At 49.2% G+C, this 25,552-nt stretch overlaps 1 protein-coding gene across 2 annotated transcripts in view; it reads left to right on the top strand.

The window, feature by feature from the left end:
- LOC119963785 (disintegrin and metalloproteinase domain-containing protein 12-like) overlaps positions 1-25,552 on the top strand; it is a 247,970-nt gene that overhangs the window by 110,955 nt on the left and 111,463 nt on the right. For both annotated transcript variants that reach the window (XM_038793069.1, XM_038793070.1), the window contains exon 9: positions 12,021-12,187. In XM_038793069.1, coding sequence (XP_038648997.1) covers positions 12,021-12,187 — 167 coding nt within the window. The remainder of the gene's footprint in view (positions 1-12,020; positions 12,188-25,552) is intronic.

Here is a 25,552-nt window from a genome sequence, read left to right as displayed (position 1 = left end):
GGGGTTATGGGGTAAAGAGTGCAGTGTGATAGGGGTATGGGGTAAAGAGTGCAGTGTGATAGGGGTATGGGGTAAAGAGGTGCAGTGTGATAGGGGTTTATGGGGTAAAGAGTGCAGTGTGATAGGGGTATGGGGTAAAGAGTGCAGTGTGATAGGGTATGGGTAAAGAGTGCAGTGTGATAGGGGTATGGGGTAAAGAGTGCAGTGGGATAGGGGTATGGGGGAAAAAGAGTGCAGTGTGATAGGGGTATGTGGTAAAGAGTGCAGTGTGATAGGGGTTTATGGGGTAAAGAGTGCAGTGTGATAGGGGGTAGTGGGTAAAGAGTGCGTGTGATGGGGTTTATGGGGTAAAGATGCAGTGAGATAGGGTATGGGGTAAGAGTGCAGTGTGATAGGGGTATGGGGTAAAGAGTGCAGTGAGATAGGGGTATAGGGTAAGAGTGCAGTGTGATAGGGGTATGGGGTAAAGAGTGCAGTGTGATAGGGGTATGGGGTAATGAGTGCAGTGTGATAGGGGTATAGGGTAAAGAGTGCAGTGTGATAGGGGTTATGGGGTAAAGAGTGCAGTGTGATAGGGGTTTATGGGTAAAGAGTGCAGTGGATAGGGGTATGGGGTAAAGAGTGCAGTGTGATAGGGGTATGGGGTAAAGAGTGCAGTGTGATAGGGGTATGGGGTAAAGAGTGCAGTGTGAGAGGGGTATTGGGGTAAAGAGTGCAGGTGTGATAGGGGTAATGGGGTAAAGAGTGCAGTGTGATAGGGGTTATGGGGTAAAGAGTGCAGTGTGATAGGGGTATGGGGTTAAGAGTGCAGTGTGATAGGGGTATGGGGTAAAGAGTGCAGTGTGATAGGGGTTATGGGGTAAAGAGTGCAGTGTGATAGGGGTTATGGGGTAAAGAGTGCAGTGTGATAGGGGTATGGGGTAAAGAGTGCAGTGTGATAGGGGTATGGGGTAAAGAGTGCAGTGTGATAGGGGTTATGGGGTAAAGAGTGCAGTGTGATAGGGGTATGGGGTAAAGAGTGCAGTGTGATAGGGGTTTATGGGGTAAAGAGTGCAGTGTGATAGGGGTATGGGGTAAAGAGTGCAGTGTGATAGGGGTATGGGGTAAAGAGTGCAGTGTGATAGGGGTATGGGGTAAAGAGTGCAGTGTGATAGGGGTTATGGGGTAAAGAGTGCAGTGTGATAGGGGTTATGGGGTAAAGAGTGCAGTGTGATAGGGGTATGGGGTAAAGAGTGCAGTGTGATAGGGGTTATGGGGTAAAGAGTGCAGTGTGATAGGGGTATGGGGTAAAGAGTGCAGTGTGATAGGGGTTTATGGGGTAAAGAGTGCAGTGTGATAGGGGTTTATGGGGTAAAGAGTGCAGTGTGATAGGGGTATGGGGTAAAGAGTGCAGTGTGATAGGGGTTTATGGGGTAAAGAGTGCAGTGTGATAGGGGTATGGGGTAAAGAGTGCAGTGTGATAGGGGTTTATGGGGTAAAGAGTGCAGTGTGATAGGGGTATAGGGTAAAGAGTGCAGTGAAATAGGGGTTTATGGGGTAAAGAGTGCAGTGTGATAGGGGTATGGGGTAAAGAGTGCAGTGTGATAGGGGTATGGGGTAAAGAGTGCAGTGTGATAGGGCTATGGGGTAAAGAGTGCAGTGTGATAGGGGTATGGGGTAAAGAGTGCAGTGTCATAGGGTTTATGGGGTAAAGAGTGCAGTGTGATAGGGGTATGGGGTAAAGAGTGCAGTGTGATGGGGGTATGGGGTCAAGAGTGCAGTGTGATAGGGGTATGGGGTAAAGAGTGCAGTGTGATAGGGGTTTATGGGGTAAAGAGTGCAGTGTGATAGGGGTTATGGGGTAAAGAGTGCAGTGTGATAGGGGTATGGGGTAAAGAGTGCAGTGTGATAGGGGTATGGGGTAAAGAGTGCAGTGTGATAGGGGTTATGGGGTAAAGAGTGCAGTGTGATAGGGGTATGGGGTAAAGAGTGCAGTGTGATAGGGGTATGGGGTAAAGAGTGCAGTGTGATAGGGGTATGGGGTAAAGAGTGCAGTGTGATAGGGGTATGGGGTAAAGAGTGCAGTGTGATAGGGGTATGGGGTAAAGAGTGCAGTGTGATAGGGGTTTATGGGGTAAAGAGTGCAGTGTGATAGGGGTATGGGGTAAAGAGTGCAGTGTGATAGGGGTATGGGGTAAAGAGTGCAGTGAGATAGGGGTATGGGGTAAAGAGTGCAGTGTGATAGGGGTATGGGGTAAAGAGTGCAGTGTGATAGGGGTATGGGGTAAAGAGTGCAGTGTGATAGGGGTATGGGGTAAAGAGTGCAGTGTGATAGGGGTATGGGGTAAAGAGTGCAGTGTGATAGGGGTATAGGGTAAAGAGTGCAGTGTGATAGGGGTTTATGGGGTAAAGAGTGCAGTGTGATAGGGGTTTATGGGGTAAAGAGTGCAGTGAGATAGGGGTATGGGGTAAAGAGTGCAGTGTGATAGGGGTATGGGGTAAAGAGTGCAGTGTGATAGGGGTATGGGGTAATGAGTGCAGTGTGATAGGGGTATGGGGTAAAGAGTGCAGTGTGATAGGGGTATGGGGTAAAGAGTGCAGTGAGATAGGGGTATGGGGTAAAGAGTGCAGTGTGATAGGGGTATGGGGTAAAGAGTGCAGTGTGATAGGGGTATGGGGTAAAGAGTGCAGTGTGATAGGGGTTATGGGGTAAAGAGTGCAGTGTGATAGGGGTTTATGGGGTAAAGAGTGCAGTATGATAGGGGTTATGGGGTAAAGAGTGCAGTGTGATAGGGGTATGGGGTAAAGAGTGCAGTGTGATAGGGGTATGGGGTAAAGAGTGCAGTGTGATAGGGGTTTATGGGGTAAAGAGTGCAGTGTGATAGGGGTATGGGGTAAAGAGTGCAGTGTGATAGGGGTTATGGGGTAAAGAGTGCAGTGTGATAGGGGTATGGGGTAAAGAGTGCAGTGTGATAGGGGTATGGGGTAAAGAGTGCAGTGTGATAGGGGTATGGGGTAAAGAGTGCAGTGTGATAGGGGTATGGGGTAAAGAGTGCAGTGTGATAGGGTTAGGGGGTAAAGAGTGCAGTGTGATAGGGCTTTATGGGGTAAAGAGTGCAGTGTGATAGGGGTTTATGGGGTAAAGAGTGCAGTGTGATAGGGGTTTATGGGGTAAAGAGTGCAGTGTGATAGGGGTATGGGGTAAAGAGTGCAGTGTGATAGGGGTTATGGGGTAAAGAGTGCAGTGTGATAGGGGTTTATGGGGTAAGAGTGCAGTGTAGATAGGGGTTTATGGGGTAAAGAGTGCAGTGTGATAGGGGTATGGGGTAAAGAGTGCAGTGTGATAGGGGTATGGGGTAAAGAGTGCAGTGTGATAGGGGTATGGGGTAAAGAGTGCAGTGTGATAGGGGTTATGGGGTAAAGAGTGCAGTGTGATAGGGGTTATGGGGTAAAGAGTGCAGTGTGATAGGGGTATGGGGTAAAGAGTGCAGTGTGATAGGGGTTTATGGGGTAAAGAGTGCAGTGTGATAGGGGTTATGGGGTAAAGAGTGCAGTGTGATGGGGTATGGGGTAAAGAGTGCAGTGTGATAGGGGTTATGGGGTAAAGAGTGCAGTGTGATAGGGGTATGGGGTAAAGAGTGCAGTGTGATAGGGGTTATGGGGTAAAGAGTGCAGTGTGATAGGGGTATGGGGTAAAGAGTGCAGTGTGATAGGGGTATGGGGTAAAGAGTGCAGTGTGATAGGGGTTTATGGGGTAAAGAGTGCAGTGTGATAGGGGTATGGGGTAAAGAGTGCAGTGTGATAGGGGTTATGGGGTAAAGAGTGCAGTGTGATAGGGGTTTATGGGGTAAAGAGTGCAGTTGTGATAGGGGTTATGGGGTAAAGAGTGCAGTGTGATAGGGGTTTATGGGGTAAAGAGTGCAGTGTGATAGGGGTATGAGGTAAAGAGTGCAGTGTGATAGGGGTTTATGGGGTAAAGAGTGCAGTGTGATAGGGGTTATATGGGGTAAAGAGTGCAGTGTGATAGGGGTTATGGGGTAAAGAGTGCAGTGTGATAGGGGTATGGGGTAAAGAGTGCAGTGTGATAGGGGTTATGGGGTTAAAGAGTGCAGTGTGATAGGGGTATGGGGTAAAGAGTGCAGTGATGATAGGGGTATGGGGTAAAGAGTGCAGTGTGATAGGGGTTTATGGGGGTAAAGAGTGCAGTGTGATAGGGGTATGGGGTAAAGAGTGCAGTGTGATAGGGGTATGGGATAAAGAGTGCAGTGTGATAGGGGTATGGGATAAAGAGTGCAGTGTGATAGGGGTATGTGGTAAAGAGTGCAGTGTGATAGGGGTATGGGGTAAAGAGTGCAGTGTGATAGGGGTATGGGTATAGAGTGCAGTGTGATAGGGGTATGGGGTAAAGAGTGCAGTGTGATAGGGGTATGGGGTAAAGAGTGCAGTGGATAGGGGTATGGGGTAAAGAGAGCAGTGTGATAGGGGTATGGGGTAAAGAGTGCAGTGTGATAGGGGTATGGGGTAAAGAGTGCAGTGTGATAGCGGTATGCGGTAAAGAGTGCAGTGTGATATGGGTATGGGGTAAAGAGTGCAGTGTGATAGGGGTTATGGGGTAAAGAGTGCAGTGTGATAGGGGTATGGGGTAAAGAGTGCAGTGTGATAGGGGTATGGGGTAAAGAGTGCAGTGTGATAGGGGTTTATGGGGTAAAGAGTGGAGTGAGATAGGGGTATGGGGTAAAGAGTGCAGTGTGATAGGGGTTTATGGGGTACAGAGTGCAGTGAGATAGGGGTATGGGGTAAAGAGTGCAGTGTGATAGGGGTATGGGGTAAAGAGTGCAGTGAGATAGGGGTTATGGGGTAAAGAGTGCAGTGTGATAGGGGTTATGGGGTAAAGAGTGCAGTGTGATAGGGGTATGGGGTAAAGAGTGCAGTGTGATAGGGGTTTATGGGTAAAGAGTGCAGTGTGATAGGGGTATGGGGTAAAGAGTGCAGTGTGATAGGGGTATGGGGTAAAGAGTGCAGTGTGATAGGGGTATGGGGTAAAGAGTGCAGTGTGATAGGGGTTATGGGGTAAAGAGTGCAGTGTGATAGGGGTATGGGGTAAAGAGTGCAGTGTGATAGGGGTATGGGGTAAAGAGTGCAGTGTGATAGGGGTATGGGGTAAAGAGTGCAGTGTGATAGGGGTATGGGGTAAAGAGTGCAGTGTGATAGGGGTATGGGGTAAAGAGTGCAGTGTGATAGGGGTTATGGGGTAAAGAGTGCAGTGTGATAGGGGTATGGGGTAAAGAGTGCAGTGTGATAGGGGTTATGGGGTAAAGAGTGCAGTGTGATAGGGGTATGGGGTAAAGAGTGCAGTGTGATAGGGGTTATGGGGTAAAGAGTGCAGTGTGATAGGGGTATGGGGTAAAGAGTGCAGTGTGATAGGGGTTATGGGGTAAAGAGTGCAGTGTGATAGGGGTATGGGGTAAAGAGTGCAGTGTGATAGGGGTTATGGGGTAAAGAGTGCAGTGTGATAGGGGTATGGGGTAAAGAGTGCAGTGTGATAGGGGTTATGGGGTAAAGAGTGCAGTGTGATAGGGGTTATGGGGTAAAGAGTGCAGTGTGATGGGGTTATGGGGTAAAGAGTGCAGTGTGATAGGGGTATGGGGTAAAGAGTGCAGTGTGATAGGGGTATGGGGTAAAGAGTGCAGTGTGATAGGGGTATGTGGTAAAGAGTGCAGTGTGATAGGGGTTATGGGGTAAAGAGTGCAGTGTGATAGGGGTATGGGGTAAAGAGTGCAGTGTGATAGGGGTATGGGGTAAAGAGTGCAGTGTGATAGGGGTATGGGGTAAAGAGTGCAGTGTGATAGGGGTATGGGGTAAAGAGTGCAGTGTGATAGGGGTGTATGGGGTAAAGAGTGCAGTGAGATAGGGGTGGGGTAAAGGTGCAGTGTGTTAGGGGTATTGGGGTAAAGATTGCATGTGATGGGTATGGGGTAAAGAGTGCGTGTGATAGGATATGGGGTAAGAAAGTGCAGTGTGTAGGTGTTGGGTAAGAGTGCAGTGGATAGGGTTAGTGGGTAAAGATTGCAGTGTGATAGTGGTTTATGGGTTAAAGAGTCAGTTTGATTAGGGGGTTTCTGGGTAAGATTGCAGTGAGTAGAGGGTGGATTATGGGGTAAAGAGTGCATTGGATAGTGGTTAATGGGGTAAAGAGTGCAGTGATATAGTGTATGGGGTAAAGATTGCAGTGTTATAGGGGGTTTATGGGTAACGAGTGCAGTGAGATAGGGGTATGGGGTAAAGAGTGCAGTGTGATAGGGGTATGGGGTAAAGAGTGCAGTGTGATAGGGGTATGGGGTAAAGAGTGCAGTGTGATAGGGGTTATGGGGTAAAGAGTGCAGTGTGATAGGGGTATGGGGTAAAGAGTGCAGTGTGATAGGGGTATGGGGTAAAGAGTGCAGTGTGATAGGGGTTATGGGGTAAAGAGTGCAGTGTGATAGGGGTTATGGGGTAAAGAGTGCAGTGTAGATAGGGGTTATGGGGTAAAGAGTGCAGTGTAGATAGGGGTTATGGGGTAAAGAGTGCAGTGTGATAGGGTTATGGGGTAAAGAGTGCAGTGTGATAGGGGTATGGGGTAAAGAGTGCAGTGTGATAGGGGTATGGGGTAAAGAGTGCAGTGTGATAGGGTTTATGGGGTAAAGAGTGCAGTGTGATAGGGGTATGGGGTAAAGAGTGCAGTGTGATAGGGGTATGGGGTAAAGAGTGCAGTGATGATAGGGGTTATGGGGTAAAGAGTGCAGTGTGATAGGGGTATGGGGTAAAGAGTGCAGTGTGATAGGGGTATGGGGTAAAGAGTGCAGTGTGATAGGGGTTATGGGGTAAAGAGTGCAGTGTGATAGGGGTTTATGGGGTAAAGAGTGCAGTGTGATAGGGGTTTATGGGGTAAAGAGTGCAGTGTGATAGGGGTATGGGGTAAAGAGTGCAGTGTGATAGGGGTTATGGGGTAAAGAGTGCAGTGTGATAGGGGTTTATGGGGTAAAGAGTGCAGTGTGATAGGGGTATGGGGTAAAGAGTGCAGTGTGATAGGGGTATGGGGTAAAGAGTGCAGTGTGATAGGGGTTATGGGGTAAAGAGTGCAGTGTGATAGGGGTATGGGGTAAAGAGTGCAGTGTGATAGGGGTTATGGGGTAAAGAGTGCAGTGTGATAGGGGTTATGGGGTAAAGAGTGCAGTGTGATAGGGGTATGGGGTAAAGAGTGCAGTGTGATAGGGGTATGGGGTAAAGAGTGCAGTGTGATAGGGGTATGGGGTAAAGAGTGCAGTGTGATAGGGGTTTATGGGGTAAAGAGTGCAGTGTGATAGGGGTATGGGGTAAAGAGTGTAGTGTGATAGGGGTTTATGGGGTAAAGAGTGCAGTGCGATAGGGGTATGGGGTAAGAGTGCAGTGTGATAGGGGTATGGGGTAAAGAGTGCAGTGTGATAGGGGTTTATGGGGTAAAGAGTGCAGTGTGATAGGGGTATGGGGTAAAGAGTGCAGTGTGATAGGGTTTATGGGGTAAAGAGTGCAGTGTGATAGGGGTTTATGGGGTAAAGAGTGCAGTGTGATAGGGTATGGGGTAAAGAGTGCAGTGTGATAGGGGTATGGGGTAAAGAGTGCAGTGTGATAGGGGTATGGGGTAAAGAGTGCAGTGTGATAGGGGTGGGGTAAAGAGTGCAGTGAGTAGGGGTTATGGGGTAAAGAGTGCAGTGTATAGGGGTAAGGGGTAAAGAGTGCAGTGTGAAGGGTATGGGGTAAAGAGTGCAGTGTGATAGGGGTATGGGGTAAAGAGTGCAGTGGATAGGGGTTTATGGGGTAAAGAGTGCAGTGTGATAGGGGTTATGGGGTAAAGAGTGCATGTGATAGGGGTTATGGGGTATGGAGTGCAGTGTGATAGGGGTTTATGGGGTAAAGAGTGCAGTGTGATAGGGGTATGGGGTAAAGAGTGCAGTGTGATAGGGGTATGGGTAAAGAGGTGCAGTGTGATAGCGGGTAATGGGGTTAAAGAGTGCAGTGAGATAGGGGTTATGGGGTAAAGAGTGCAGTGTGATAGGGGTTATGGGGTAAAGAGTGCAGTGATGATAGGGGTATGGGGTAAAGAGTGCAGTGTGATAGGGGGTATGGGGTAAAGAGTGCAGTGTGACTAGGGGTATGGTGTAAAGAAGTGCAGTGTGATAGGGGTTTATGGGGTAAAGAGTGCAGTGTGATAAGGGTATGGGGTAAAGAGTGCAGTGTGATAGGGTTATGGGGTAAAGAGTGCAGTGAGATAGGGGTATGGGGTAAAGAGTGCAGTGTGATAGGGGTATGGGGTAAAGAGTGCAGTGTGATAGGGGTATGGGGTAAAGAGTGCAGTGTGATAGGGGTTATGGGGTAAAGAGTGCAGTGTGATAGGGGTTATGGTGTAAAGAGTGCAGTGTGATAGGGGTATGGGGTAAAGAGTGCAGTGTGATAGGGGTTATGGGGTAAAGAGTGCAGTGTGATAGGGGTTATGGGGTAAAGAGTGCAGTGTGATAGGGGTTTATGGGGTAAAGAGTGCAGTGTGATAGGGGTATGGGGTAAAGAGTGCAGTGTGATAGGGGTATGGGGTAAAGAGTGCAGTGTGATAGGGGTTATGGGGTAAAGAGTGCAGTGTGATAGGGGTATGGGGTAAAGAGTGCAGTGTGATAGGGGTTATGGGGTAAAGAGTGCAGTGTGATAGGGGTATGGGGTAAAGAGTGCAGTGTGATAGGGTTATGGGGTAAAGAGTGCAGTGTGATAGGGGTATGGGGTAAAGAGTGCAGTGTGATAGGGGTATGGGGTAAAGAGTGCAGTGTGATAGGGGTATGGGGTAAAGAGTGCAGTGTGATAGGGGTATGGGGTAAAGAGTGCAGTGTGATAGGGGTATGGGGTAAAGAGTGCAGTGTGATAGGGGTATGGGGTAAAAGTGCAGTGAGATAGGGGTATGGGGTAAAGAGTGCAGTGCGATAGGGGTTTATGGGGTAAAGTGTGCAGTGTGATAGGGGTATGGGGTAAAGAGTGCAGTGTGATAGGGGTATGGGGTAAAGAGTTCAGTGTGATAGGGGTATGGGGTAAAGAGTGCAGTGTGATAGGGGTTATGGGGTAAAGAGTGCAGTGTGATGGGGTATGGGGTAAAGAGTGCAGTGAGATAGGGGTTTATGGGGTAAAGAGTGCAGTGTGATAGGGGTATGGGGTAAAGAGTGCAGTGTGAAAGGGTATGGGGTAAAGAGTGCAGTGTGATAGGGGTATGGGGGTAAAGAGTGCAGTGTGATAGGGGTATGGGGTAAAGAGTGCAGTGTGATAGGGGTATGGGGTAAAGAGTGCAGTGTGATAGGGGTATGGGGTAAAGAGTGCAGTGTGATAGGGGTTTATGGGGTAAAGAGTGCAGTGTGATAGGGGTATGGGGTAAAGAGTGCAGTGTGATAGGGGTTATGGGGTAAAGAGTGCAGTGTGATAGGGGTATGGGGTAAAGAGTGCAGTGTGATAGGGGTTATGGGGTAAAGAGTGCAGTGTGATAGGGGTATGGGGTAAAGAGTGCAGTGTGATAGGGGTATGGGGTAAAGAGTGCAGTGTGATAGGGGTATGGGGTAAAGAGTGCAGTGTGATAGGGGTATGGGGTAAAGAGTGCAGTGTGATAGGGGTATGGGGTAAAGAGTGCAGTGTGATAGGGGTATGGGGTAAAGAGTGCAGTGTGATAGGGGTATGGGGTAAAGAGTGCAGTGTGATAGGGGTATGGGGTAAAGAGTGCAGTGTGATAGGGGTATGGGGTAAAGAGTGCAGTGTGATAGGGGTATGGGGTAAAGAGTGCAGTGTGATAGGGGTATGGGGTAAAGAGTGCAGTGAGATAGGGGTTTATGGGGTAAAGAGTGCAGTGTTATAGGGGTAAGGGGTAAAGAGTGCAGTGTGAAAAGGGTATGGGGTAAAGAGTGCAGTGTGATAGGGGTATGGGGTAAAGAGTGCAGTGTGATAGGGGTTTATGGGGTAAAGAGTGCAGTGTGATAGGGGTATGGGGTAAAGAGTGCAGTGTGATAGGGGTTTATGGGGTATGGAGTGCAGTGTGATAGGGGTTTATGGGGTAAAGAGTGCAGTGTGGTAGGGGTTTATGGGGTAAAGAGTGCAGTGTGATAAGGGTATGGGGTAAAGAGTGCAGTGTGATAGGGGTATGGGGTAAAGAGTGCAGTGAGATAGGGGTATGGGGTAAAGAGTGCAGTGTGATAGGGGTATGGGGTAAAGAGTGCAGTGTGATAGGGGTATGGGGTAAAGAGTGCAGTGTGATAGGGGTATGGGGTAAAGAGTGCAGTGTGACAGGGGTTTATGGTGTAAAGAGTGCAGTGTGAAAGGGGTTTGTGGGGTAAAGAGTGCAGTGTGATAAGGGTATGGGGTAAAGAGTGCAGTGTGATAGGGGTATGGGGTAAAGAGTGCAGTGAGATAGGGGTATGGGGTAAAGAGTGCAGTGTGATAGGGGTATGGGGTAAAGAGTGCAGTGTGATAGGGGTATGGGGTAAAGAGTGCAGTGTGATAGGGGTATGGGGTAAAGAGTGCAGTGTGACAGGGGTTTATGGTGTAAAGAGTGCAGTGTGATAGGGGTATGGGGTAAAGAGTGCAGTGTGATAGGGGTTTATGGTGTAAAGAGTGCAGTGTGATAGGGGTTTATGGGGTAAAGAGTGCAGTGAGATAGGGGTTTATGGGGTAAAGAGTGCAGTGTGATAGGGGTATGGGGTAAAGAGTGCAGTGTGATAGGGGTATGGGGTAAAGAGTGCAGTGTGATAGGGGTTTATGAGGTAAAGAGTGCAGTGTGATAGGGTTATGGGGTAAAGAGTGCAGTGTGATAGGGGTTATGGGGTAAAGAGTGCAGTGTGATAGGGGTATGGGGTAAAGAGTGCAGTGTGATAGGGGTATGGGGTAAAGAGTGCAGTGTGATAGGGGTATGGGGTAAAGAGTGCAGTGTGATAAGGGTATGGGGTAAAGAGTGCAGTGTGATAGGGGTATGGGGTAAAGAGTGCAGTGTGATAGGGGTATGGGGTAAAGAGTGCAGTGTGATAGGGGTATGGGGTAAAGAGTGCAGTGTGATAGGGGTATGGGGTAAAGAGTGCAGTGAGATAGGGGTATGGGGTAAAGAGTGCAGTGCGATAGGGGTTATGGGGTAAAGTGTGCAGTGTGATAGGGGTATGGGGTAAAGAGTGCAGTGTGATAGGGGTATGGGGTAAAGAGTTCAGTGTGATAGGGGTATGGGGTAAAGAGTGCAGTGTGATAGGGGTTTATGGGGTAAAGAGTGCAGTGTGATAGGGGTATGGGGTAAAGAGTGCAGTGAGATAGGGGTTTATGGGGTAAAGAGTGCAGTGTGATAGGGGTATGGGTAAAGAGTGCAGTGTGAAAGGGTATGGGGTAAAGAGTGCAGTGTGATAGGGGTATGGGGTAAAGAGTGCAGTGTGATAGGGGTATGGGGTAAAGAGTGCAGTGTGATAGGGGTATGGGGTAAAGAGTGCAGTGTGATAGGGGTATGGGGTAAAGAGTGCAGTGTGATAGGGGTTTATGGGTAAAGAGTGCAGTGTGATAGGGGTTTATGGGGTAAAGAGTGCAGTGTGATAGGGGTATGGGGTAAAGAGTGCAGTGTGATAGGGGTATGGGGTAAAGAGTGCAGTGTGATAGGGGTATGGGGTAAAGAGTGCAGTGAGATAGGGGTATGGGGTAAAGAGTGCAGTGTGATAGGGGTATGGGGTAAAGAGTGCAGTGTGATAGGGGTATGGGGTAAAGAGTGCAGTGAGATAGGGGTATGGGGTAAAGAGTGCAGTGAGATAGGGGTTTATGGGGTAAAGAGTGCAGTGTGATAGGGGTATGGGGTAAAGAGTGCAGTGTGATAGGGGTATGGGGTAAAGAGTGCAGTGTGATAGGGGTATGGGGTAAAGAGTGCTGTGTGATAGGGGTATGGGGTAAAGAGTACAGTGAGACTGACGTGCTTTTTGAAATAATGCAACTGCTTTGGATAATTTCACTTTATGTGTTGTAAATATTTAATCTCACTCTAGTTCTATAGACCTCTGGATATTCGCATTGCTCTGATTGGTGTTGAGGTGTGGACAACAGACCAGATAGTGATGGATGACAATGCACTGGGAACGATGAAGCGATTTCTAAACTGGAGGAAAACAAACCTTCTTCCGAGATTATACAACGACAATGCTCAACTTATAATGTAAGCTCCATGTTCTGCCAGCTCAACATCTTTTCAGACCAATGTCTATTGCCAGGCGTTTTCACGTTCAGTAATGCAGGGTCTGTTAAACTAATGTATCTCAGCTGATATACATTCTTCAAACTAAGCCGGTTCAGAGGAGTGGGATTTGCCGACCAGCCCGCTGAGTGCTTTTTTGCAGTGGAGGCGGCCCGCCTGCAGGATCTACCGTTCCCACTGTTGTCAACTGTATATCCTGTTGACAGATTCCCTCAATACCGGGAACCCCGTGAGCCCGCGTAGCACCGGAATTTCCCATCGGCATGAACAGCCAGTAAATCCCACAAATTTATTGACCTCACTCTTTCAATTGTAATTAAACCTACTCTTATCAGCAGCACTCATGGTAAAGGTTTGTGAATATTTACCGGGAAAATCAAATTCAAAGAACAAAGAGAAACTTACAGCACAGGAACAGGCCCTTCGGCCCTCCAAGCCTGCACCGACCATGCTGCCCGTCTAAACTAAAATCCCCTGCCCTTCCGTGGACCATATCCCTCTATTCCCATCCTATTCATGTATTTCTCAGGACGCGCCTTATAAATTCCCGGCAGCGAGTTCCAGGCACCCACTACTCTCTGTAAAAAAACTTGCCTCATACATCTCCTTTAAATCTTGCCCCTCACACCTTAAACCTATGTCCCCTAGTAATTGACCCCTCTACCCTGGGAAAAAACCTCTGACTATCCACTCTGTCCATGCCCCTCATAATTTTGTAGATCTCTATCAGGTCGCCCTCAACTTCCATTCCAGTGAGATCAAACCAAGTTTCTCCAATCTCTCCTCATAGCCAATGCCCTCCATACCAGGCACCATCCTGGTAAATCTCTTCTGCACCCTCTCTAAAGCCTCCACATCCTTCTGATAGTGTGGCAACCAGAATTGAACACGATATTCCAAGTGCTGCCTAACTAAAGTTCTATAATTATATTATATAATATTACAATTTTATAGTATATTATATCCTATTTGTAACTGGGTGAATTCGATTTCAAATCAGATACAGAAAAATAAATATTGGATTTAGAGGGGGAGAAAAGAGATCGAGGAAAAGTACATTTAAAATTTTTTAAACTTTTTATATTTTAAAATTGTCAAGAAATAATAGCTGAAATAATACAATTCCACACTTTTAATAGTTAATATTCAAGCCAGAGGTCTTGCATGACAATTATTACATCTTTTAAAAGATACTTGCATTTGTAACTATGAAAATTTATTTTAATGCCAGGTTTAGTTTGTATTCATCCTGTAAACAGAACAACTTCACACCATTCTTTCCACATCAATGAGGCGGACCGTGAAATGCATGAAGCTAACTGAAACAGCAATTTTAAGATATTGTTATTAACTAAGCATCAGCTTCTTGCCGAAACCTGCTCCACCATATTTATTTAAATAACAATAAGAACCAACGGTCGCACAATGGTTAGCCCTTCACAGCACCAGTGTCCCAAGTTCAATTCCCGCTTGGGTCACTGTGCGGAGTCTGCATGTTCTCCCCGTGTCTGCGTGGGTTTTCTCCGGGTGCTCCGGTTTCCTCCCACAAGTCCTGAAAGATGTGCTGTTAGGTAATTTGGACATTGTGAATTCTCCCTCTGTGTACCCGAACAGGTGCCGGAATGTGGTGACTAGGGGCTTTTCACAGTAACTTCATTGCAGTGTTAATGTAAGCCTACTTGTGACAATAAAGGTTATTAGTATTAAAGCTGCAACATGACTTGCCAATTTTTAAACTCAGTGCCCCGGCTGATTAAGGCAAGCATGCTGTATGCCTTCTTGACCTGTGTACCTGTACACACAGATCCTTCTGACTATCAATACTCTTCAGGGTCTGCCATTTACTGTATATTTCCCATCTGTATTAGACCTTCCAAAATGCATTACCTCATATTTGTCCGGATTAAACTCCATCTGCCATCTCTCAGCCCAAGTCTCCAAACGATCGATATCAAGCTGTATCCTCTGACTGTCCTCATCGCTGTCCGCAATTCGACCAACCTTTGCGTCGTCCGCAAACTTTCTAGTCAAACCAGTCACATTTTCCTCCGAATCATTTATATATATGTTACAAAAAGCAAAGGTCCCAGCACTGATCTCTGAGGAATACACTGGACACAGCTCTCCATTGAGAAACAGACCCTTCCACTGCGACCCTCTGTCTTCTATGACCGAGCCAGTTCCAATTTCATAAGACCATAAGACCATAGAGCAGAATTAGGCCACTCGGCCCATCGAGTCTGCTCCGCTATTCAATCATGGCTGATATTTTCTCATCTCCATTCTCCCCATAACCCCTGATCCCCTTATTAATCAAGAACCTATCTATCTCTGTCTTAAAGACATTCAGTGAATTGGCCTCCACTGCCTTCTGCGGCAAAGAGTTCCACAGATTGACCACCCTCTGGCTGAAGAAATTCCTCCTCATCTCTGTTTTAAAGGATCGTCCCTTTAGTCTGAGATGGTGCCCTCTGCTTCTAGTTTTTCCTACAAGTGGAAACATCCTCTCCACGTCCACTCTATCCAGGCCTCGGAGTATCCTGTAAGTTTCAATAAGATCCCCCCTCATCCTTCGAAACTCCGAGTACAGACCCAGAGGGTAGTTATTTTTGGAGGGGAGAGCTGGAAGGTAAGTTGAGTTTTGGATTTTTGACTTACTTTTTCGGAGCAAGAAACCGGAAGTCGGCCACGGGGAGACCTGGGAAGGTTTGTATTACCCAATAAATTTGAATGGTGAGGAAACCCGAGTCACTACACGTGTAGCATCACCCACCCTCCCTCCTCCTCTAACCTAAAAAAAAAGACTCAGTGCTGTGAGCAGGTCAGCTATTTACTTTTTTTTCTTTATTACTGGGAGATCAAGTGGAGGTGATGGCAGCTAGGGCAGTGGAATGTTCCTCCTGCAGAGTGTTCGAGGTAAGGGAGACCACCAGTGTCCTTGCTGACTTCACCTGCGGGAAGTGCAGCCATCTCCAGCTCCTCACAGACCGTGTTAGGGAGCTGGAGCTGGAGCTGGATAAACTGAGGATCATTCGGGAAGCTGAGGGGGGTGATAGATAGAAGCTACAGGGACATAGTTACACCTGAGAACAAAGGTAGCTGGATAACAGTTAGAGGTGGAAAGAGGAGGAATTAGTCAGTGCAGGGATACCCCGTGGCCGTTCCTCTCAACAGTAAGTATACCGCTTTGGATACTGTTGGGGGGGATTACCCAGCAGGGGGAGGCTGCAGTGACTGGGTCTCTGGCACGAGATCCGGCTCTGGGGCTCAGAAGGGAAGGGGGGAGATTAGGAGAGCGCGAATTATAGGGGACTCAATACTTAGAGGATCCACAAGGATCTGTTTTGGGGCCGCTGCTGTTTGTCATTTTTATAAATGACCTGGAGGAGGGCGTAGAAGATGGGTGAGTAAATTTTCAGATGACACTAAAGTCGGTGCAGTTGTGGGCAGTGCAGAAGGATGTTGCAAGTTACAGAGGGACATAGATAAGCTGCAGAGCTGGGCTGACAGGTGGCAAATTGAGTTTAATGCAGAAAAGTGTGAGGTGATTCATTTTGGAAGGAATAATGGGAAGACAGAGTACTGGGCTAATGGTAAGATTCTTGGTAGTGTGGACGAGCAGAGAGATCTCGGTGTCCATGTACATAGATCCCTGAAAGTTGCCACCCAGGTTGAGAGGGTTGTTAAGAAAGTGTACGGTGTGTTAGCTTTTATTGGTAGAGGAATTGAGTTTCGGAGCCATGAGGTCATGTTGCAGTTGTACAAAACTCTGGTGCGGCCGCATTTGGAGTATTGCATGCAGTTCTGTTCGCCGCATTATAGGAAGGATGTGGAAGCATTGGAAATGGTGCAGAGGAGATTTACCAGGATGTTGCCTGGTATGGAGGGAAGAACTTATGAGGAAAGGCTGAGGGACTTGAGGCTGTTTTCGTTAGAGAGAAGAAGGTTATGAGGTGACTTATTTGAGGCATACAAGATGATCAGAGGATTAGATAGGGTGGACAGAGAGCCTTTTTCCTCGGATAGTGATGTCCAGCACGAGGGGACATAGCTTTAAATTGAGGGGAGATAGATATAGGACAGATGTCAGAGGTAGGTTCTTTACTCAGAGAGTAGTAAGGGTGTGGAATGCCCTGCCTGCAACAGTAGTGGACTCGCCAACACTAAACGCATTCAAATAGTCATTGGATAAGCATGTGGACGATAAGGGAATAGTGTAGATGGGCTTTAGAGGGGTTTTACGGTTGGCGCAACATCAAGGGCCGAAGGGCCTGTACTGCGCTGTCATGTTCTATGTTCTAGAGGTACAGACAGGCGGTTCTGTGGGCACGGACGAGACTCCCGGAAGGTATGTTGCCTCCTGGGTGCCAGGGCCAGGGATGTCTCAGATCATGTCTTCAGGATCCTCAAGGGGGAGGGTGAGCAGCCAGAAGTCGTGGTGCATATTGGTACCAACGACGTAGGTAGGAAAAGGGGTGTGAATGTAATAAACGAGTTTAGTGAGTTAGGCTGGAAGTTAAAGGCCAGGACAGACAGAGTTGTCATCTCTGGTTTGGTGCCGGTGCCACGTGATAGCGAGGCTAGGAATAGGGAGAGAGTGCAGTTGAACACGTGGCTGCAGAAGTGGTGTAGGAGGGAGGGCTTCAGGTATTTGCATAATTGGAGCGGATTTCTGGGGAAGGTGGGACCTGTACAAGCAGGACGGGTTGCATCTGAACCAGAGGGTCACCAATATCCTGGGAACGAGGTTTTCTAATATTCTTCTGGAGGGTTTAAACTAATTTGGCAGGGGAATGGGAACTATCATAATATACATCCATGACCTACCTTGAGTGAATCAGCGTTGACCGGCAAACAGCCATCCGGTGACATGGAAAACGTCCGCCCTCCTCCGCAGCTCAGCATCGCCGGCAACCTCGGTGCAAATTGGAAGATCTTCAAACAAAAGTTCCAGCTCTATCTCGAACCCACCAACCTCGAGGCCGCATCGGATACTAGGAAGATCGCACTATTCCTCTCCACAGCCGGGGACCACGCCATCCACATCTACAACTCCCTTACATTCGCTGAAGGCGAAGACAAGATGAAGTTTAAACCAGTCCTGCTGAAGTTGGACAGCCACTGCGACATTGAGGTAAACGAGAGCTTTGAACGGTACGTTTTCTAGCAGAGGCTTCAGGGTAAGGATGAACCTTTCCAATCATTTTGACCCATCTCCGTATCCTTGCGCTGTCATGTCACTGAGACTCGACAACTGATTCCATGATCCGGGATCAGATCGTTTTCGGGGTCCACTCCGATTCCCTTCGCGAGCAGCTCCTGAAAGTCGAGCAGCTCACCCTCACCATCGCCATCGAAACATGCGTTCTCCACGAGCACGCTAACAACCGGTACTCCAATATCAGGGCGGCGGAAACGGCAAAGCTAACCCCCCACGAGGCGGAACGGGTGCAGGCCATCGCACAAATGCAGGGCCTGAGTCTCGATGAGAGTGGCCATTTTGCGCGCTTTTCCCGGGCTCGAGCATGCGCGCCACGACCGAGGGACGGCGAGACCGACGACCAGCCTGCGCAGGTGCGTACGTCATTCGACCGCACTGCGCATGCGCGGTGGCGCACGGAACGTCCTGATGTCGGCGCCATGACGTGTCCGAATTGTGGCTCCGCCCATTTAAAGCGGCAATGTGCGGCAAAATCACGACAGTGTCTACAGTGTGGCAAACTTGGCCACTATGCAGCCCTTTGCAGATCTGCTCCACTGTCCAGCATCCTGCGATCCCAGCCATGGCGCAGAAGAGTCCGTTCAATACAGCAGGCTGTGCCTGACTCCGACCCCAACAGCCCAACAGATCCTGACGCCGAGTGCCTCAAATCCCCATTCCGGGTGGGCATCATTACTAAGCAGACGCTGCCTTTCTCAAAGATGGTGAAACACCTCCCAATCCTAAGCGTGGATCCGGACGACGAGTGGTGTGCTGTCCTCACAGTTAACAAGGCTCGCATCCGGTTCAAGATGGACACCGGCACATCAGCGAATCTCATTTCAAAATCTGATCTCGACACCATCCGTGTCAGACCAAGCATTCTTCCACCGGCCTGCCAGCTCCTTGACTACAATGGCAATGCCATAGCTGCCAGTGGCTTGTGCCAACTTGGAGTTTCCAATACGTCATTTAAAGCGACGCTGCGGTTTGAGACCGTAGGACCTGACAGAGCTTCCCTGCTCGGTGCTCAGGCCTGACAGAGCTTCCCTGCTCGGGCCTGACAGAGCTTCCCTGCTCGGGCCTGACATTGCTTCCCTCCTCGGGCCTGACAGAGCTTCCCTGCTCGGTGCTCGGGCCTGACAGAGCTTCCCTCCTCGGGCCTGACAGAGCTTCCCTGCTCGGTGCTCGGGCCTGACAGAGCTTCCCTGCTCGGTGCTCAGGCCTGACAGAGCTTCCCTGCTCGGGCCTGACAGAGCATCCCTGCTCGGTGCTCAGGCCTGACAGAGCTTCCCTCCTCGGGCCTGACAGAGCTTCCCTGCTCGGTGCTCGGGCCTGACAGAGCTTCCCTGCTCGGGCCTGACAGAGCTTCCCTGCTCGGTGCTCGGGCCTGACAGAGCTTCCCTGCTCGGGCCTGACAGAGCTTCCCTGCTCGGTGCTCGGGCCTGACAGAGCTTCCCTGCTCGGTGCTCAGGCCTGACAGAGCTTCCCTGCTCGGTGCTCGGGCCTACAAACTCCTGAACCTGGTTCAGCGAGTCCACACCATGTCATCGTCACAGTCATCCTCATCTGATGAAAACTTCCTGGCTGAAATTGATGACATCATAGCGCAGTACCATAGCATGTTCGACGGTATGGGCACACTCCCATACCGATACAAAATCCTGCTCAAACCAAACACCACCCCTGTGGTTCACGCACCCCGTCGGGTGCCGGCACCCCTCATGGACCGCCTCAAGCAGCAGCTGTGGGACCTCCAGGACCAGGGCATCATATCAAAGGTCACAGAACCCACGGACTGCGTCAGCTCCATGGTCTACGTCAAGAAGCCGGAGGGGAGCTTCGAATCTGTATCGACCCCAAAGATTTAAACCGCAACATCATGAGGGAACATTACCCGATACCAAAACGAGAAGAGTTGACCAGCGAGATGGCTCATGCCAAATTCTTTACGAAGCTGGACGCCTCCAAGGGGTTCTGGCAAATACAGCTGGATGCATCCAGTCGCAAGCTGTGCACATTCAATACCCCGTTCGGTCACTACTGCTACACCCGGATGCCTTTTGGCATCATCTCTGCCTCAGAGGTATTTCACCGCATCATGGAACAGATGATGGAAGGTATCGAGGGGGTGCGAGTGTACGTTGACGATGTCATAATCTGGTCCACAACTCCTCAAGAACACATCGATCGCCTCAAGCAGGTATTCCACAGAATCTATGAGCATGGCCTCCGACTCAACAGGGCCAAGTGCTCGTTCGGTCAATCAGAAATCAAATTCCTTGGTGACCACATCTCGCAGCAAGGCGGGCGGCCAGATGTTGACAAGGTTTCGGCGATCAACGCCATGAAGACCCCAGAGGACAAGAAGGCGGTCCTCCGCTTTCTAGGGATGGCCAACTTCCTTGGGAAGTTCATTCCCAGCATGGCGTCCCACACCACAGCCCTCCGCCATCTCGTCAGAAAGTCGCCGGAATTCCAGTGGCTGCCTGTTCATGAGAAAGAATGGCGTGAGCTGAGGGCAAAACTCACCAAAGCCCCGGTGCTGGCGTTTCTCGACCCCGCCAAGGAGACAAAAATATCCACTGACTCGAGCCAGGACGGTATTGGGGCGCTGCTCCTCCAACGGGATGACTCCTCCTCCTGGGCCCCAGTTGCGTCTGCCTCCAGAGCCATGACGCCCACTGAGCAACAGTACGCTCAGATTGAGAAGGAATCCCTGGGCCTCCTAACGGGAATCGACAAGTTCCACGACTATGTATATGGCCTCCCTAAACTCACGTTTGAGACGGACCACAGGCCAATAGTCCACATCATCCAAAAAGACCTCAATGACATGACACCATGGTTACAACGCGGCTACGATTTTGAACTGGTCTACACCCCAGGCAAAGAAATCATTGTTTCAGATGCCCTTTCCAGATCGATCACCACACCGTGTGAGCAAACTGACTTTGTATGTCAAATAGACGCGCAGGTGCAATTCTGTGTCTCCAACTTTCCGGCCTCTGATGAGAGGGTCATTCAAATTCGTGAGGAAACGGCCAGGGATCCTCTGCTACAGCAGGTGATGCAGCACCTCACGAATGGCTGGCAGAAGGGACAGTGTCCCTAGTTTTACAGCGTCAAGGACGGTCTGACAGTGGTAGACGGCATCTTCATGAAGCTTGACAGAATCGTGATCCCGCAGAGCATGCGAGCTATGGTGCTCGGCCAACCCCACGAGGGTCACCAGGAGGTCGAGAAATGTCGGTGCAGAGCTCGGGAGGCAGTCTACTGGCCGGGCATCAGCCAGGATGGTGCCAACACGGTCTTCAACTGCCCTACATATCAAAACTTTCAGCCAGCTCAACCTAAAGAAACTCTGCAGCAACATGAGATAGTGACCTCCCCATGGTCCAAAGTCGGTGTCGACTTTTTCCACGCCAAGGGGTGTGACTATGTCCTCCTGGTTGACTACTTTTCCAATTACCCCGAAGTGGTGAGACTGTGCGACCTCACATCGACGGCAGTGATTAAGGCATGCAAAGAAACATTTGCCAGACATGGGATACCACTCACGGTGATGCGTGACAACGGCCCCTGTTTTTACAACCAGGAGTGGTCTGATTTTGCCCGGCTATACAACTTTCGTCACATCACCTCCAGCCCCCACAACCCGCAGTCAAACGGGAAGGCCGAAAAAGGGGTCCACATCGTCAAAAGATTACTATGTAAGGCTGCAGACTCAGGCTCTGACCTCAACCTGGCGCTGTTGGCATACAGAGCAACCCCGCTGTCCACTGGGTTGTCTCCAGCGCAGATGCTCATGAATCGCACTCTGCGAACCACGGTTGCAGCCATCCACATTCCAGACCTTGACAACTTCCCGGTCATACAGAAGATGCAGCAGTCTCGGGCCCAACAGAAATCAGCCTACGCCGCTCATGCCACGGATCTCCCCGAGCTGGTCCCAACTGATCGAGTTTGTGTACTCGGCTGGTCCGCCACAGCTGTGGTGGTCAAGCAAGTGGCCCCGAGATCGTTCCTCGTTTGCATGGCTGATGGCTCTTTCCTACGACGCAACAGGCGGGCGCTGCGCAGACTTCCACGCCTGCCACCCAACCGTGATGTCCCACCTCACACACTGCTTCCTCCGGACGCGCCCTGCCACGAGGCCACCGATCTACCAGCAATCCTGCCAACCTCTGCGCCCGCCGCATTGGTGGCAGTCCCGCCTATCCAAGTGCCAGCGGCCCCTGATCCACCCTTGAGACGGTCAACCAGAATTTGTCGCCCGCGACAGAGACTAAACTTATAGACTGAATGCTTGCACAATTTTGTTACCTCATCGTTTTGCACTCTGTAAATATCGTTTTTTACCGTTTCATCTGCCCTATATCTGCACTAGCGACACCTTCCTATGTATACCAGAATATTTTTGCACATTCGGTATATAGTCAGGCTCATACACACATCCTCACGCACATGCACCTTAATATTTATTATCTGAACACAAACTTCAAAAAGAAAGGGGGGAGATGTCATAATATACATCCAGGTATATGATGGAGTGCAGACAGGCAGTGATTGACACACAGGATGACCAGTGAGCACACAGAACACAGCAGCCAATCACCAGACAGGACACGGCCACTATAAAGCCAGAGGGCACCAGTTTTCCCGCTCTCTCGGGATCCAGCCTCTGAGACAGTCAGAGCTCGTGAGCAGCAGCTCGTACAAACACCATGTGGTAGTCAGTTAGTCTGGTCAGGCTAGCATCAGGTCTCCAGTCAAGTCAGCATAGTGTCGACTCACAGTTCAACAGGTAAAATAGATGTTAAATAAAATCGTGTTGCATCTCATCAAGTGTTGGAAGTCTGTCTCGCTACACTGCATCAAGCGCAGTCCACATAGACCCAGCCTGTCCAACACATCAGGAACCAGATTTGTAGTCCAGCAACTAAGGTAGCCAATGTTCAGGACGCCAAAGTATGTAGTGAGGCAGTGAGGAAGGTAACACTGACAAAGGAGAGTACTTGCAGGCAAGGAGATGGGTTGAAGTGTGTATACTTCAACGCAAGAAGCATCAGGAATAAGGTGGGTGAACTTAAGGCATGGATCGGTACTTGGGACTACGATGTGGTGGCCATCACGGGAACTTGGATAGAAGAGGGGCAGAAATGGTTGTTGGAAGTTCCTGGTTATAGATGTTTCAATAAGATTAGGGAGGATGGTAAAAGAGGTGGGGGGGGGGGGGGGGTGGCATTGTTAATTAGAGATAGTATAACAGCTGCAGAAAGACAGTTCGAGGAGGATCTGCCTACTGAGGTAATATGGGTTGAAGTCAGAAATAGGAAAGGAGCAGTCACCTTGTTGGGAGTTTTCTATAGGCCCCCCAATAGCAGTGGAGATGTGGAGGAACAGATTGGGAAACAGATTTTGGAAAGGTGCAGAAGTCACAGGGTAGTAGTCATGGGTAACTTAAACTTCCCAAATATTGAGTGGAAACTCTTTAAATCAAATAGTTTGGATGGGGTAGTGTATGTGCAGTGTGTCCAGGAAGCTTTTCTAACACAGTATGTAGATTGTCCGACCAGAGGGGAGGCCATATTGGATTTAGTACTTGGTAATAAACCAGGGCAGGTGATAAATTTGTTAGTGGGGGAGCATTTTGGAGGTAGTGACCACAATTCTGTGACTTTCACTTTAGTAATGGAGAGGGATAGGTTAGTGCAACAGGACAAGGTTTACAATTGGGGGAAGGATAAATACAATGCTGTCAGACAAGAATTGAAGTGCATTAGGTGGGAACATAGGCTGTCAGGGAAGGACACAATTGAAATGTGAAACTTGTTCAAGGAACTTGTTTGGGCAGCACGGTAGCATTGTGGATAGCACAATTGCTTCACAGCTCCAGGGTCCCAGGTTCGATTCCGACTTGGGTCACTGTCTGTGTGGAGTCTACACATCCTCCCCGTGTGTGCGTGGGTTCCCTCCGGGTGCTCCGGATTCCTCCCACAGTCCAAAGATGTGCAGGTTAGGTGGATTGGCCGTGGTAAATTGTCCTTAGCGTCCAAAATTGCCCTTAGTGTTGGGTAGGGTTACTGGGTTATGGGGATAGGGTGAGGTGTGGACCTTGGGAAGGGAATAGGGTTAACCCTGGGAATTACAGGCCAGTTAGTCTTACTTCGGTGGTAGGCAAAGTAATGGAAAGGGTACTGAGGGATAGGATTTCTGAGCATCTGGAAAGACACTGCTTGATCAGGGATAGTCAGCACGCATTTGTGAGGGGTAGGTCTTGCCTCGCAAGTCTTATTGAATTCTTTGAGGAGGTGACCAAGCATGTGGATGAAGGTAAAGCAGTGGATGTAGTGTACATGGATTTTAGTAAGGCATTTGATAAGGTTCCCCATGGTAGGCTTATGCAGAAAGTAAGAAGGCATGGGAAAGTGGGAAATTTGGCCAGTTGGATAACGAACTGGCTAACCGATAGAAGACAGAGAGTGGTGGTGGATGGCAAATATTCAGCCTGGAGCCCAGTTACCAGTGGCGTACCGCAGGGATCAGTTCTAGGTCCTCTGATGTTTGTGATTTTCATCAATGACTTTGATGAGGGAGTTGAAGGGTGGGTCAGTAAATTTGCAGATGATACGAAGATTGGTGGAGTTGTGGATAGTGAGGAGAGCTGTTGTCGGTTGCAAAGAGACATAGATAGGATGCAGAGCTGGGCTGAGAAGTGGCATATGGAGTTTAACCCTGAAAAGTGTGAGGTTGTCTATTTTGGAAGGACAAATATGAATGTGGAATACAGGGTTAACGGTAGGGTTCTTGGCAATGTGGAGGAGCAGAGAGATCTTGGAGTCTATGTTCATAGATCTTTGAATGTTGCCACTCAAGTGGATAGAGCTGTGAAGAAGGCCGATGGTGTGCTAGCGTTCATTAGCAGAGGGATTGAATTTAAGAGCCGTGAGGTGATGATGCAGCTGTACAAAACCTTGGTAAGGCCATATTTGGAGTACTGTGTGCAGTTCTGGTCACCTCATTTTAGGAAGGATGTGGAAGCTTTGGAAAAGGTGCAAAGGAGATTTACCAGGATGTTGCCTGGAATGGAGAGTAGGTCTTACGAGGAAAGGTTGAGGGTGCTCGGCCATTTCTCATTAGAATGGAGAAAGATGAGGGGGTGACTTGATAGAGGTTTATAAGATGACAGCACGGTAGCATTGTGGATAGCACAATCGCTTCACAGTTCCAGGGTCCCAGGTTCGATTCCGGCTTGGGTCACAGTCTGTGCGGAGTCTGCACATCCTCCCCGTGTGTGCGTGGGTTTCCTCCGGGTGCTCCGGTTTCCTCCCACAGTCCAAAGATGTGCAGGTTAGGTGGATTGGCCATGATAAATTGCCCTTAGTGTCCAAAATTTCCCTTAGTGTTTGGTGGGGTTACTGGGTTATGGGGATAGGGTGGAGTTGTTGACCTTGGGTAGGGTGCTCTTTCCAAGAGCCGGTGCAGACTCGATGGGCTGAATGGCCTCCTTCTGCACTGTAAATTCTATGATTCTATGATGAGGGGAATAGATAGAGTAGACAGAGACTTTTTCCTTGGGTAGAACAAACCATGAAAAGGGGACATAAATTTAAGGTGAATGGTGGAAGTTATAGGGGGGATGTCAGAGATGTTCTTTACCCAGAGAGTAGTGGGGGCATGGAATACACTGACTGTGGAAGTAATTGAGTCGGAAACATTAAGGACCTTCAAGCGGCTGTTGGATAGGTACATGGATTAGGGTAGAATGATGGGGTGGAGATTAATTTGTTCTTAATCTAGGACAAGAGTTCGGCACAACATCGTGGGCCGAAGGGCCTGTTCTGTGCTGTATTTTTCTAAGTTCTATGAACCTCCTCTGGACCCTTTCCAAGGCCAGCACATCCTTCCTTAGATACGGGGCCCAAAACTGTTCACAATACTCCAAATGGGGTCTGACCAGAGCCTTATACAGCCTCAGAAGTACTTCCCTGGTCTTGTATTCTAGCCCTCTTAACATGAATGCTAACATTGCATTTGCCTTCCTAACTGCCGACTGAACCTGGACGTTAACCTTAAGAGAATCATGAACAAGGACTCCCAAGTCCCTTTGTGCTTCTGATTTC

This window comes from Scyliorhinus canicula, chromosome 3 (genome assembly GCF_902713615.1).
Source record: "Scyliorhinus canicula chromosome 3, sScyCan1.1, whole genome shotgun sequence".
Lineage (NCBI taxonomy): Eukaryota > Metazoa > Chordata > Chondrichthyes > Carcharhiniformes > Scyliorhinidae > Scyliorhinus > Scyliorhinus canicula.
Note: the sequence above shows the minus strand (reverse complement) of the source record. Positions and strands in the feature narration are given on the sequence as shown.